The sequence below is a fragment of the Salvelinus namaycush genome, chromosome 10 (genome assembly GCF_016432855.1).
Source record: "Salvelinus namaycush isolate Seneca chromosome 10, SaNama_1.0, whole genome shotgun sequence".
In the NCBI taxonomy this organism is placed as follows: Eukaryota; Metazoa; Chordata; class Actinopteri; order Salmoniformes; family Salmonidae; genus Salvelinus; species Salvelinus namaycush.
In genome coordinates, this window is record NC_052316.1 from 34,744,204 (window position 1) to 34,758,340 (window position 14,137).

The 14,137-nt window shown below is 47.5% G+C and overlaps 1 protein-coding gene across 1 annotated transcript in view; it reads right to left on the bottom strand.

Annotated features, from left to right (window-relative positions):
* Positions 1-202: 202 nt before the first annotated feature.
* zc3h3 (zinc finger CCCH-type containing 3) overlaps positions 203-14,137 on the bottom strand; it is a 104,119-nt gene continuing 90,184 nt past the window's right edge. The window contains exons 9-12 of the mRNA XM_039002771.1: positions 10,824-10,955; positions 5,747-5,916; positions 5,327-5,511; positions 203-583 (exon numbers count right to left, since the gene is read on the bottom strand). Coding sequence (XP_038858699.1) covers positions 537-583; positions 5,327-5,511; positions 5,747-5,916; positions 10,824-10,955 — 534 coding nt within the window. The 3' untranslated portion in view covers positions 203-536. The remainder of the gene's footprint in view (positions 584-5,326; positions 5,512-5,746; positions 5,917-10,823; positions 10,956-14,137) is intronic.

The following is a 14,137-nucleotide window of genomic DNA, read 5'->3' on the forward strand; positions in this document are numbered from 1 at the left end:
GCAAAGACCCAAACAGCGTTCCATAAATACACAGATAGTCACACACACTTGGTATGGTGATGTCACTGTACTCATGTGTCTCTTCTCCATGACCTGGTCTCAGGGCACTGCTGCTCCTGTCATCACCTCGCATGCAAGAGCAAGCACACAGACACACACACAACCTGACCTAAGAGCACAACAAAGGCATGTACAGTAATAACATTCATTTTATTCAATCTCCAATTTACAAAGAACCAAAACATGTTCACATATCAATAAAATCTGTATTAAAAACATGTTCACATATCAATAAAATCTGTATTAAAAACATCATTGCTATATGAAATGTATGAGTCCACAGAACAACTTTAACAAGAGCACTACATTATAGACCCTGAGTATGGTAGAGTTGAGATACATATATATATATATATATATATATATATATATATATATGTATGAGTCAGAAACCTCAGCGCTGCCATTAGCATTCAATACATACATCTCTGTAGTATTTTCAAAGTTAATTTGGTGATGTTCAGGCAGTATCCATTCTAGTTCCTGTAGTTCTGGAGTCGAGGCATGAGCTGCAGTGTTCTCTCTGTGGAGGATGACAGGCAGACAGGCAGGCAGACAGGCAGACAGACGACAGAAAGAAACAGATTGAGATTAAAGACACCAACAAAACATGTCAGACAACAGAGAGATAATTCTACAACCACCATGGGTGTGCGAAATGACAAGCTGTGTGTGTGTGTGTGTGTATGTGTGTGGGTGTGTGAGAGACTGGTGGTGTGTCTGAGGATGTGAATGGGTGAAAAACGTAGGGCTCTCTGTCCTACTGAAAGGCTGAGTGATGGCATCGCCGCTGATGAGCAAACTGGGAACTGAATGAATGGGAGAACAGTGATATGTGTGTGTGCGCGCGCCCTGGAAGTGATGCATAGCGTCTGGGCAAATTTATGTAAAGTGGAGAGGAGCTCATTTGGCTGCTCTCCACCCTTAACGAGTCACAGGGGTGTGAGTGTCTGAGTGAGGAGTGAGTGTGTATTGGGGGGTAATCCAGCGGTCATTAGTAACACTTAACTGCACTGGACACAGAGAAAGGGTGGTGGTGGTGTGTGTGTGTAAGGACAGACCTCTTGCTGTGGCTCAGGAGGGTTGTGTGTCTGTGTGCCTATACAAGTGTGTGTATAGTGTGTGTGTGTGTGTGTGTGTGTGTGTGTGTGTGTGTGTGTGTGTGTGTGTGTGTGTGTGTGTGTGTGTGTGTGTATATATATAGTGTATGTGTGTATATGGTGTCTGTGTATATAGTGAGTTTACATAGTGTGTGTGTGTATAGTGTGTGTGTATGTATATAGTGTGTGTCTGTATAGTGTCTGTATAGTCTGTGTGTGTATATATGTATAGTGTGTGCGTATATAGTGTATGTGTGTGTGTATATATATATATATATATATATACACATATTTATAGTGTGTGTATATAGTGTACATGTGTGTATATGAGTGTATATACTCATACTCAAAACGAAAGGAACTATGTTAAACCATGCTGACTTCGTAAGATAAGTCAACTCAGACTGAAATAATGAACAGGCTGAACGTACATTTCTGTGACTATCTAACTTTGTGTGTATATACACTGCTCAAAAAAATAAAGGGAACACTTAAACAACACAATGTAACTCCAAGTCAATCACACTTCTGTGAAATCAAACTGTCCACTTAGGAAGCAACACTGATTGACAATACATTTAACATGCTGTTGTGCAAATGGAATAGACAAAAGGTGGAAATTATAGGCAATTAGTAAGACACCCCCAAAAAAGGAATGGTTCTGCAGGTGGTGACCACAGACCACTTCTCAGTTCCTATGCTTCCTGGCTGATGTTTTGGTCACTTTTGAATGCTGGCGGTGCTTTCACTCTAGTGGTAGCATGAGACGGAGTCTACAACCCACACAAGTGGCTCAGGTAGTGCAGTTCATCCAGGATGGCACATCAATGCGAGCTGTGGCAAAAAGGTTTGCTGTGTCTGTCAGCGTAGTGTCCAGAGCATGGAGGCGCTACCAGGAGACAGGCCAGTACATCAGGAGACGTGGAGGAGGCCGTAGGAGGGCAACAACCCAGCAGCAGGACCGCTACCTCCGCCTTTGTGCAAGGAGGTGCACTGCCAGAGCCCTGCAAAATGACCTCCAGCAGGCCACAAATGTGCATGTGTCAGCATATGGTCTCACAAGGGGTCTGAGGATCTCATCTCGGTACCTAATGGCAGTCAGGCTACCTCTGGCGAGCACATGGAGGGCTGTGCGGCCCCACAAAGAAATGCCACCCCACACCATGACTGACCCACCGCCAAACCGGTCATGCTGGAGGATGTTGCAGGCAGCAGAACGTTCTCCACGGCGTCTCCAGACTCTGTCACGTCTGTCACATGTGCTCATGTGCTCAGTGTGAACCTGCTTTCATCTGTGAAGAGCACAGGGCGCCAGTGGCGAATTTGCCAATCTTGGTGTTCTCTGGCAAATGCCAAACGTCCTGCACGGTGTTGGGCTGTAAAGACAACCCCCACCTGTGGACGTCGGGCCCTCATACCACCCTCATGGAGTCTGTTTCTGACCGTTTGAGCAGACACATGCACATTTGTGGCCTGCTGGAGGTCATTTTGCAGGGCTCTGGCAGTGCTCCTCCTTGCACAAAGGCGGAGGAGGTAGCGGTCCTGCTGCTGGGTTGTTGCCCTCCTACGGCCTCCTCCACGTCTCCTGATGTACTGGCCTGTCTCCTGGTAGCGCCTCCATCCTCTGGACACTACGCTGACAGACACAGCAAACCTTCTTGCCACAGCTCACATTGATGTGCCATCCTGGATGAGCTGCACTACCTGAGCCACTTGTGTGGGTTGTAGACTCCGTCTCATGCTACCACTAGAGTGAAAGCACCGCCAGCATTCAAAAGTGACCAAAACATCAGCCAGGAAGCATAGGAACTGAGAAGTGGTCTGTGGTCACCACCTGCAGAACCACTCCTTTATTGGGGGTGTCTTGCTAATTGCCTATAATTTCCACCTTTTGTCTATTCCATTTGCACAACAGCATGTGAAATTTATTGTCAATCAGTGTTGCTTCCTAAGTGGACAGTTTGATTTCACAGAAGTGTGATTGACTTGGAGTTACATTGTGTTGTTTAAGTGTTCCCTTTATTTTTTTGAGCAGTGTATATATATGGTGTGTGTGTATATAGTTTACATAGTGTGTGCGTATATAGTGTATGTGTGTGTATATATATGGTGTGTATTTATATATATATATAAATATTTATAGTGTGTGTATATAGTGTACATGTGTGTATATGAGTGTATGGTGTGTGTGTATATAGTGTGTTTATAGTGTGTGTATATATAGAGTGTATATAGTGAGTTTACATAGTGTGTGTGTGTGTGTGTGTGTGTATATGTATATAGTGTGTGTATATATAGAGTGTATATAGTGAGTTTACATAGTGTGTGAGTATATGTATATAGTGTGTGTATGTATATAGTGTGTGTGTGTCTGTATAGTGTCTGTATAGTCTGTGTGTATATATGTATAGTGTGTATAGTGTGTATTCAAGTGTGTATATATGTATATATATATGTATATATAGTGTGTGTGTATAGTGTATATGTGTATATAGTGTGTGTGTGTATATATATATATATATATATATATATATATATATATATATATATATATACATACATACATACATACATACACACACACTGTATACACACACACCATACACACTATATATATATACACACACACCGTGTGTGTGTATATAGTGTGTGTGTATATAGAGTGTGCGTGTATAGTGTGTGCGTATATAGTGTATGTGTGTGTGTGTATACATACATATATATATATACATACATACACACACACACACACACACACACACACACACACATATATATATATATATACACACATCATGTGTGTGTATATGGTGTGTATATAGTGTGTGTGTACACACACACACACACACACCCCCCCCTAGTGTCCACCCCAGTCAGCATGTACTACGGCCAACCCAGCCAGGAATAACCAATGACGCAGGCAAGGCCCCAAAGACCTACTAGAGACTAGAGCTGGGATGAAGGGAGGGTTGAGGGAGAGGAAAGAAAGAGAGAAGAGGAGAAAGAGAGAATGAGACAGAGGGGACAGAGAGAGGGGGGGGGTGAAAGAGAGAGCTCCAGAGTCCATGTAAAGGGAGAAAGATACTGTCTTTCCTTCCATCTCAGTGTAAGTCCATGTGTGTGACATGTGTGTGGCGTGATAGCTAGCGTTAAGGGAGCGCCAGGCAGGCTGTCTAGATGACACAGCGTCAGGTCAAAGGTCATAGTTGTTTCCTGGAGAAGAGCAACTTAATATGAACAGACATGGAGAGAGGGATGGCAGACGAAGAGAAAGTGAGATTATGGTGTATTTTACAGTTGTTATTTTCCTGCTATTTATTCAGAAATGACATGGTACTATGTAATAATGATGTAATAACCATCTATTTGGCATTAGGAAGATAGATTGTGTTGATATTGTTAAAATAAACACTTACTGAAAGACAATATGGAGGAGGGAAAAAGGGAATTGAAGTGGTAAATGAGTTTGTGGTGTCTGTTCACGGATTCATTGTCGGGCTTCATAACTGGACAGTGAGAGTAAACGTGTGTGTGTGAGTGTGAGATCGGGGGATCCTCTCTGTCAGGGAGGGGCAGGTGGACAGAGATAGAGGGGGCGACAGGGAGAATGAGGGAGGCCCTTGCCTAATCCCGTATCTATCAGTCTGTCAACGGAGAGTTCAGCTGTGCCTCCCTCTCGCCCCAAACCAAAATATTATTACCCCTCTCCCACTACACATTATTACCCTCCCAGTTAAGTATTATCATACCCCCTGTATTATCAAATCTTATATTATACTGCAGCCAGTACCACCCTCCTAAAACATTAACAAGTACACCAATATCAAGGGGTTCCCCATCCTTATTTTCCCCTTCACTAATATTTACCTCATGGCAATTTGTGTTTGTTTATTCTCTTTTTTTGAGTAATTCATTAACCATCATTCCTGGATTAGCGGTGGGCTATATCTGAGCTATGTCTTAAACACGTGGGCCAGCTGGATGAATCCCTGTGCTTACAATGATCACCACAATGTTCCAACGTTCTGTTTGATGAGCCCACCCCTCCAGGTCAGGTTGTGTTCCATAGGAGCCAACATGGCATCCACAGAGACAGTTTCCTGACCTTTGTAGGACACAACATTAAACTGGACCATAACCTTCCTGGTCACTGTATGCCCTCTCACCTGTGACCTCTGACCTGTCGACGGGGGGCGTGTCCGGAGCGTCTGCATCCTCTGGGGAGCTGGAAAGGGAGATGAAGGATGGCAGCTTGGTGTTGTGACGACCCGAGGACGAGGGTGTCGATGGATCTGCCTGAGCAGAACCCTCTGCTGCTTGGGCCTGAGGGAGAACCACTGACAGGTTGGTCCTGGGAGGGAGGAGAAAACATCCGCTGTGATTCATTCAATCTGTACATATCTGAACGAAACATATTTTTATATTGTATTACTTTTGTCTATTAACTTATTGTTACATTTCAAATGTTCATTAAATTTATTCCATTCCACTTTCTAACGGGTAAAACTGGTTGAAATTACATTGAAACCAGTTTTGCACATTGGGTTTATTGCTTGATTATCTTGACCGAGAGCCTGTGTCCTGACCTCTTGGTACGGGCCTTCTTGGCCGGGGTGGCGGAGGGGCCTGTAGCTGCCCTGGCGTTAGGAGTGGTGCGTTTGGCCCTCTGACGGTGCTGGAGCTTACAATGGGCCCCTTGGGGACAGGAGCCAGTACTGGAGAAGTCTGGACACACCAGGGTGTGCTTCTTCTTACACTGAGGAGGACAGAGGAGAGGACAGAGGAGAGGACAGACACAAAGGAGTCTAACAGATCACGGGAAGCGGACATGGGATGTGTGTGGTGAGTTACTGTGTTTCAGGTGTGTGTGTGTGGCGGTCAGAGTGTGTGTGTGTGGCGGTCAGAGTGTGTGTGTGTGTGGTAACGTAACTGGTAAACTCATGGGTACACTCGCAATGGCTGCCTGCCAGAAATAGAGAGAGGGTGGGGGGGCGAGGGGTGGGGGGTGGAGGGGTCTGTAGATCGAGTTTCCGGGAACACTTTGGACTCCAGGTCACCCCATGATCCCTGCAGCCCTGGCACCCCTCTCTTCTCCCTGATGAGGCACCTTACCTTCTGCTACCCTCACCGCCCATACCCCCTGTACCCCTAACTCCCAAACCCCCATCACATCCATGTCCTGCACCCCAGGGACCAGACCAGGTTAGATCTTAGACTCAGCTCACTTTCAGCTTTTAGGAAGAGGCAAACCAAAACACTCACAAACACATGGGAAGTCTTGATTTGGACAAATTCTATATGTTTTTATGCCCTAACGTAAACATTGGCGCCATTTGGAAAATGTAGCAAGGCCTGTCTGTCTCTATTACAGTATCGGTCTGTTCCAATTCAACAGTCTGAGCGGAGGGGCAGATTTTCAACCCTTTACATTCTAACTAATATCCACCCAGGGGCTATAGTGCTGGTCTATAGACCAGGGAATGGGACCATACAAAGCCTTACAACAGTTTAGAGCCTTTCTCCAGTATAAGGAGATGGGGGGGGGGGGGAATTGAGCTAAAAGCCAAGTCCACTAAGACTCAGAGCTGTCTCATACATTGTCATTTTCATAAAACACTGAAGAGAGAGAGAGCGAGAGCTGAGAAATGGAAGATTTAAAAAAAAAAAAAAAAAGTGAAAGTGAACAGAACATCTTTATTCCACACCAAGTTAACAATTTTCCACTTGATTTAAGGAATGCTGGGATGTCTCAGGGCCCTATTAGAAGAGCTCTCTCCACTGGGCCCCAAACCAGGACGAGTCAGCACATTTACCATTATAGAGAGAGAAGGGGGAAAGAGGGAGGGAAGGGGGAAAGAGGGAGGGGGAGGGAAGGGGGAAAGAGGGAGGGGGAGGGAAGGGGGAAAGGAGGAGAGAGGCTGAGGGGAAAGGAGGAGAGAGGCTGAGAGAAAAAAGACACAGAGGAGGGTGGAGAGACACGGAGGAGGGTGGAGAGATACGGAGGAGGGTGGAGAGATACGGAGGAGGGTGGAGAGACACGGAGGAGGGTGGAGAGACAGAAAGAAGGGTGGAGAGACACACCGAGGGGGCGGTGGAGAGACCCGACGGGGCGGTGGACAAGAAGGAGGGTGGAGAGACACCGAGGAGGGTGGAGAGACACGGAGGAGGGTGGAGAGATACGGAGGAGGGTGGAGAGACACGGAGGAGGGTGGAGAGACAGAAAGAAGGGTGGAGAGACGCACCGAGGGGGCGGTGGAGAGACCCGACGGGGCGGTGGACAAGGAGGGTGGAGAGACACCGAGGAGGGTGGAGAGACACCAGGGAGGGTGGAGCGAGGAGGGTGGAGAGACACCGAGGAGGGTGGAGACACCGAGGAGGGTGGAGAGACACCAGGGAGGGTGGAGCGAGGAGGGTGGAGAGACACCGAGGAGGGTGGAGAGACACACGGAGGAGGGTGGAGAGACACACGGAGGAGGGTGGTGGAGAGACACACGGAGGAGGGCGGTGGAGAGACACACGGAGGAGGGCGGTGGAGAGACACGGGGGTGGTGGAGAGACACACGGAGGAGGGCGGTGGAGAGACACACGGAGGAGGGCGGTGGAGAGACACACGGAGGAGGGCGGTGGAGAGACACACGGAGGAGGGCGGTGGAGAGACACACGGAGGGGGCGGTGGAGAGACACGGAGGAGGGCGGTGGAGAGACACACGGAGGAGGGCGGTGGAGAGACACACGGAGGAGGGCGGTGGAGAGACACACGGAGGAGGGCGGTGGAGAGACACACGGAGGAGGGCGGTGGAGAGACACACGGAGGAGGGCGGTGGAGAGACACACGGAGGAGGGCGGTGGAGAGACACACGGAGGAGGGCGGTGGAGAGACACACGGAGGAGGGCGGTGGAGAGACACACGGAGGAGGGCGGTGGAGAGACACACGGAGGAGGGCGGTGGAGAGACACACGGAGGGGGCGGTGGAGAGTCACGGGGGTGGTGGAGAGACACGGGGGGGTGGATTGGGGTTGAAAAGAGAGGAAGGGAAGTTGAAAGAGTTGTGGAGATGGAGAAAGGTGGGAGATCAGGGGGATGAGAGAAGGAGAGACCAAGAAAGAGACCGAATTGGAGGAAATGAGAAAGAGAGGAGCAAATGAACAAAAAAGTGAAAGAGACAAGAAAAGGGGGATAAGAGGAATAAGGATGGAGAATGAAAGTGAAGGTGGTACTGGTGGGGGGTAGATAGAGAAGAGAGGGAGAGAGCGAAGGACGGATAAGGGAGCAGGAGACAAAGTGAGAGATGGAACGAGAGAAGAAGATGGAGATCGAGAGAGAGAGAGAGAGAAGCAGGGTTAACCCCTGAACTGCTGGAGTGTCTGCCTGCCCCATACAGCCATCATCAGCACTTTCTCCATCTATAATTACTGCCTGCTATCCATCACGCAGCCGCCAGCTAGCACACTGCGCTACACACACACACACACACACACACACACACACACACACACACACACACAGGGAAAATCACAGACCTAAGCACTTCAGCTAATAGAATAAATATTAATATCCCTTTTGTTTTATATACTCATTTCTCTGTGCAATATTTAAATGAGGCCTGACAGTGTGAAAAAGCATGTGCTACACAGACACTCAGAAACAACAACAGACAGACAGAGCGAGCGCGAGACGGAGCCGGAGCGAGACGGAGCCGGAGCGAGACGGAGACGGAGCGAGACGGAGCCGGAGCGAGACGGAGAGAGCGAGCCGGAGCCCGAGCCGGAGCCCGAGCCGGAGCGAGACGGAGAGAGCGAGCCGGAGCCCGAGCCCGAGCGAGACGGAGAGAGCGAGCCGGAGCCCGAGCCCGAGCCGGAGCGAGACGGAGAGAGCGAGCCGGAGCCCGAGCCGGAGCGAGACGGAGAGAGCGAGCCGGAGCCCGAGCCGGAGCCCGAGCCGGAGCGAGACGGAGAGAGCGAGCCGGAGCCCGAGCCGGAGCGAGCCGGAGCCCGAGCCGGAGCGAGCCGGAGCCCGAGCCGGAGCGAGAGAGCGAGACGGAGAGAGAGAGCGAGACGGAGAGAGAGAGCGAGACGGAGAGAGAGAGCGAGACGGAGAGAGAGAGCGAGACGGAGAGAGAGAGCGAGACGGAGAGAGAGGGCGAGACGGAGAGAGAGGGCGAGACGGAGAGAGAGGGCGAGACGGAGAGAGAGGGCGAGACGGAGAGAGAGGGCGAGACGGAGAGAGAGGGCGAGACGGAGAGAGAGGGCGAGACGGAGAGAGAGGGCGAGACGGAGAGAGAGGGCGGAAGGATAGAGGAAAGGAAGGAAGGATAGAGGAGAGAAGAGAGAGGAAGGGAGGTAGGGAGGGAGGGAAAAGTAAGGATAGAGGAGAGGATATAGGGAGGGGTATAAGAAAGGATAGAGGAGTGATAAAGACAAAGGGAAGGAAGGAGAGAACAGAATAGAAGTGGTATTAGGGGTGAATGTAGGAACAGGGGTGATGTCACTATGGACAGGTGTACAAAATCGAGCAAACAGCCAGGCAATCTCCATAGACAAACATTGGCAGTAAAATGGCCTTACTGAAGAGCTCTCCAGTCATTACCAAAAGCTAGTTCTTCCAAACCTCCTGTGTAGGCCACACAAGCTCACAGAATGGGATCGCTGAGTGCTTAAGCGCGTAAAAATCGTCTGTCCTCGGTTGCAACACCCACTACCGAGTTCCAAAATACTTCTGGAAGCAACGTCAGCACAAGATCTATTTGTTGGCAGCTTAATGAAATGGGTTTCTATGGCAGAGCAGCCGCACACAAGCCTAAGATCACCATGCGCAATGCTAAGCATCGGCTAGAGGGGTGTAAAGCTCGCCTCCATTAGACTCTGGAGCAGTGGAAACACGTTCTCTGGAGTGATGAATCACGCTTCACCATCTGGCAGTCCAACGGATGAATCTGGGTTTGGTGGATAACAGGAGAATGCTACCTGCCCCAATGCATAGTGCCTACTGTAAAGTTTGGTGGAGGAGGAACAATGGTCTGGAGCTGTTATTCATTATTCGGGCTAGGCCCCTTAGTTCCAGGGAAGATACATCTTTACACTACAGCATACAATGACATTCTAGACGATTCTGTGCTTCACACTTTGTGGCAACAGTTTGGGGAAGGCCCTTTCCTGTTTCAGCATGACAATACCCCCGTGCACAAAGTGAGGTCCATACAGAAATCCTTTGTCAAGATCAGTGTGGAAGAACTTGACTGGCCTGCACAGAGTCCTGACCCCAACTCCATCGAACACCTTTGGGATAAATTGGAACACAGACTGCAAGCCAGGCCTAATCGCCCAACATCAGTGCCCGACCTCACTAATGCTCGTGGCTGAATGGAAGCAAGTCCCTGCAGCAATGTTCCAACATCTAGTGGAAAGCCTTCCCAGAAGACTGGAGGCTGTTATAACAGCAAAGGGGGGACCAACTCCATATTAATGTCCATGATTATGGAATGTGATGTTTGACAAGCAGGTGTCCACATACTTTTGGTAATGTAGTGTATATCTGTGTAGAGGATGTACATGAGTGTGAATGTACCTTTTCTGCCACAGGGCAGTAGATCATGATAAAGAGAGAGATGGAGAGAATGTCTGTGAGTGACTGACTGTGTACGTGTGTGTATGTGTGTGTTATACCTTCTGACCCTGAGGGCAGTACCCCCTGATGAAGTCCTGGCACACAGCAGCTTTGCGGGACACATATACATGGCTGTAGGGACAGCTACTGTTGTTACATATACCCTTCAGGAAGTACGAACACACAGGCATCTAGAGAGAGAAGTTGTTGTTACAATATATCTACAGGAATGACATACGAATAAAACATTTGAAATTGATTTGAACATTTAATTAAGAGAGAACGAGAGACGCAAAACAGAGAGAGAAAGAGAAAGACAGAGAGAGAGAGAGAGTAAAGAGAGAATGAGAGAGAAAGACAGAGAGAGAGAGAGAGTAAAGAGAGAATGAGAGAGAAAGACAGAGAGAGAGAGAGTAAAGAGAGAATGAGAGAGAAAGACAGAGAGAGAGAGAGTAAAGAGAGAATGAGAGAGAAAGACAGAGAGAGAGAGTAAAGAGAGAATGAGAGAGAAAGACAGAGAGAGAGAGAGAGTAAAGAGAGAATGAGAGAAAGACAGAGAGAGAGAGTAGAGAGAGAATGAGAGAGAAAGACAGAGAGAGAGAGAGTAAAGAGAGAATGAGAGAGAAAGACAGAGAGAGAGAGTAGAGAGAGAATGAGAGAGAAAGACAGAGAGAGAGAGTAAAGAGAGAATGAGAGAGAAAGACAGAGAGAGAGAGAGAGTAAAGAGAGAATGAGAGAGAAAGACAGAGAGAGAGAGAGTAAAGAGAGAATGAGAGAGAAAGACACAGAGAGAGAGAGTAAAGAGAGAATGAGAGAAAAAGACAGAGAGAGAGAGTAAAGAGAGAATGAGAGAGAAAGACAGAGAGAGAGAGTAGAGAGAGAATGAGAGAGAAAGACAGAGAGAGAGAGTAAAGAGAGAATGAGAGAGAAAGACAGAGAGAGAGAGTAAAGAGAGAATGGGAGAGAAAGACAGAGAGAGAGAGTAGAGAGAGAAAGACAGAGAGAGAGTAAAGAGAGAATGAGAGAGAAAGACAGAGAGAGAGAGTAGAGAGAGAATGAGAGAGAGAGAGAGAGAGTAGAGAGAGAATGAGAGAGAGAGAGAGAGAGAGTAGAGAGAGAATGAGAGAGAAAGACAGAGAGAGAGTAAAGAGAGAATGAGAGAGAAAGACAGAGAGAGAGAGTAAAGAGAGAATGAGAGAGAAAGACAGAGAGAGAGTAAAGAGAGAATGAGAGAGAAAGACAGAGAGAGAGAGTAAAGAGAGAATGAGAGAGAAAGACAGAGAGAGAGAGTAAAGAGAGAATGAGAGAGAAAGACAGAGAGAGAGAGTAAAGAGAGAATGAGAGAGAAAGACAGAGAGAGAGAGAGAGTAAAGAGAGAATGAGAGAGAAAGACAAAGAGAGAGAGAAGAGAGAGAATGAGAGAGAAAGACAGAGAGAGAATGAGAGAGAAAGACAGAGAGAGAGAGTAAAGAGAGAATGAGAGAGAAAGACAGAGAGAGAGAGTAAAGAGAGAATGAGAGAGAAAGACAGAGAGAGTAGAGAGAGAATGAGAGAGAAAGACAGAGAGAGAGAGTAAAGAGAGAATGAGAGAGAAAGACAGAGAGAGAGAGAGAGAGTAAAGAGAGAATGAGAGAGAAAGACAGAGAGAGAGAGAGAGAGTAAAGAGAGAATGAGAGAGAAAGACAGAGAGAGAGAGAGAGTAGAGAGAGAATGAGAGAGAAAGACAGAGAGAGAATGAGAGAGAAAGACAGAGAGAGAGAGTAAAGAGAGAATGAGAGAGAAAGACAGAGAGAGAGAGTAGAGAGAGAATGAGAGAGAAAGACAGAGAGAGAGAGTAGAGAGAGAATGAGAGAGAAAGACAGAGAGAGAGAGTAAAGAGAGAATGAGAGAGAAAGACAGAGAGAGAGAGTAAAGAGAGAATGAGAGAGAAAGACAGAGAGAGAGAGAGTAAAGAGAGAATGAGAGAGAAAGACAGAGAGAGAGAGTAAAGAGAGAATGAGAGAGAAAGACAGAGAGAGAGAGTAAAGAGAGAATGAGAGAGAGTTAAGAGGTTGAAACCCTGCATGCAGAGTTCTGTAAGATTCTCCTACATGTCCAGAGGAAAACTACAAACCCTGCATGCAGAGTTCTGTAAGATTCTCCTACATGTCCAGAGGAAAACTACAAACCCTGCATGCAGAGTTCTGTAAGATTCTCCTACATGTCCAGAGGAAAACTACAAACCCTGCATGCAGAGTTCTGTAAGATTCTCCTACATGTCCAGAGGAAAACTACAAACCCTGCATGCAGAGTTCTGTAAGATTCTCCTACATGTCCAGACGAAAACTACAAACAATGCATGCAGGGCAGAATTAGGCCAATATCCACTAATAATAAATACTAAAAAAAAGAGCAATTCAGTTTTGGAAACATCTAAAATACAGTGACCCCCTCTCATATCATTACCAAGCGCTGCAATGCCAAGACACACTGAAGTCGCAGGAACAGAACATCCAATCAATCAGAATTAAACAAATTACAACACAATCAAAACAAAACTACATTGCTGCCTGCCATAAGATGAGGGACAGTGTCTGAAAGACCAATCAACCTGCACATGTCCTCTACTGTATAATTATTGTTATTGTTTAATGTATGGTTATTTTGACCCTTGGTTATTGTTGTTACTGTTGTCCCGTTGACAATTTTGATTCTTATTATCTTAATATTGTAAATATCCAAAGTAAGCTTTGGCAATATGTACATTGTTATGTCATACCAATAAAGCAAATTGAATTGAAAGAAAGAGTAAAGAGAGTAAAAGAGAGGCAAGACAGAGAGAGGAAAAAGAGGAAAAAGCCAGAGGGAGTAGAGAGAAGGAGAGAATTCATTCATAGTATACCAGAGAAAACACATTCAGATGTAGAGTTAAAAGTCAACAAGACAAACCATCATTCAAATAGGTCCCTTCTGCAATCTGTCACCGTCTCTGCTGTTAAATGGCCTTAATTGCAGTCAACAGAGAAAGTGTGTGTGACAGCATGCGCACAGGTGTGTGTGAAATGTCCTGTTGTGTGTGAGTGAGCGACACTGTGTGAGAGTAGTGCAGTCTAAATATACTCCACACACACACAGATCGAGAGAGAGAGAGAAAAGGAGCTAGAGAGAGAGCTATAAAGGGGTGGGGTCGGGGGGAAGGAGAGTGTCAAGGTGGGGTGGGGGGAAAGGGCCAGGGGGGGCCAGGGTGGGGGGAAGGAGAGGGTCAGGGTGGTGTGAGGGGAAGGAGAGGGCCAGGGTGGGGTGGGGGGGAAGGAAAGGGCCAGGGTGGGGTGGGGGAGAAGGAGCGGGCCAGGGTGGGGTGGACACTCTCCTTCCCCCCACCCTGACACTCTCC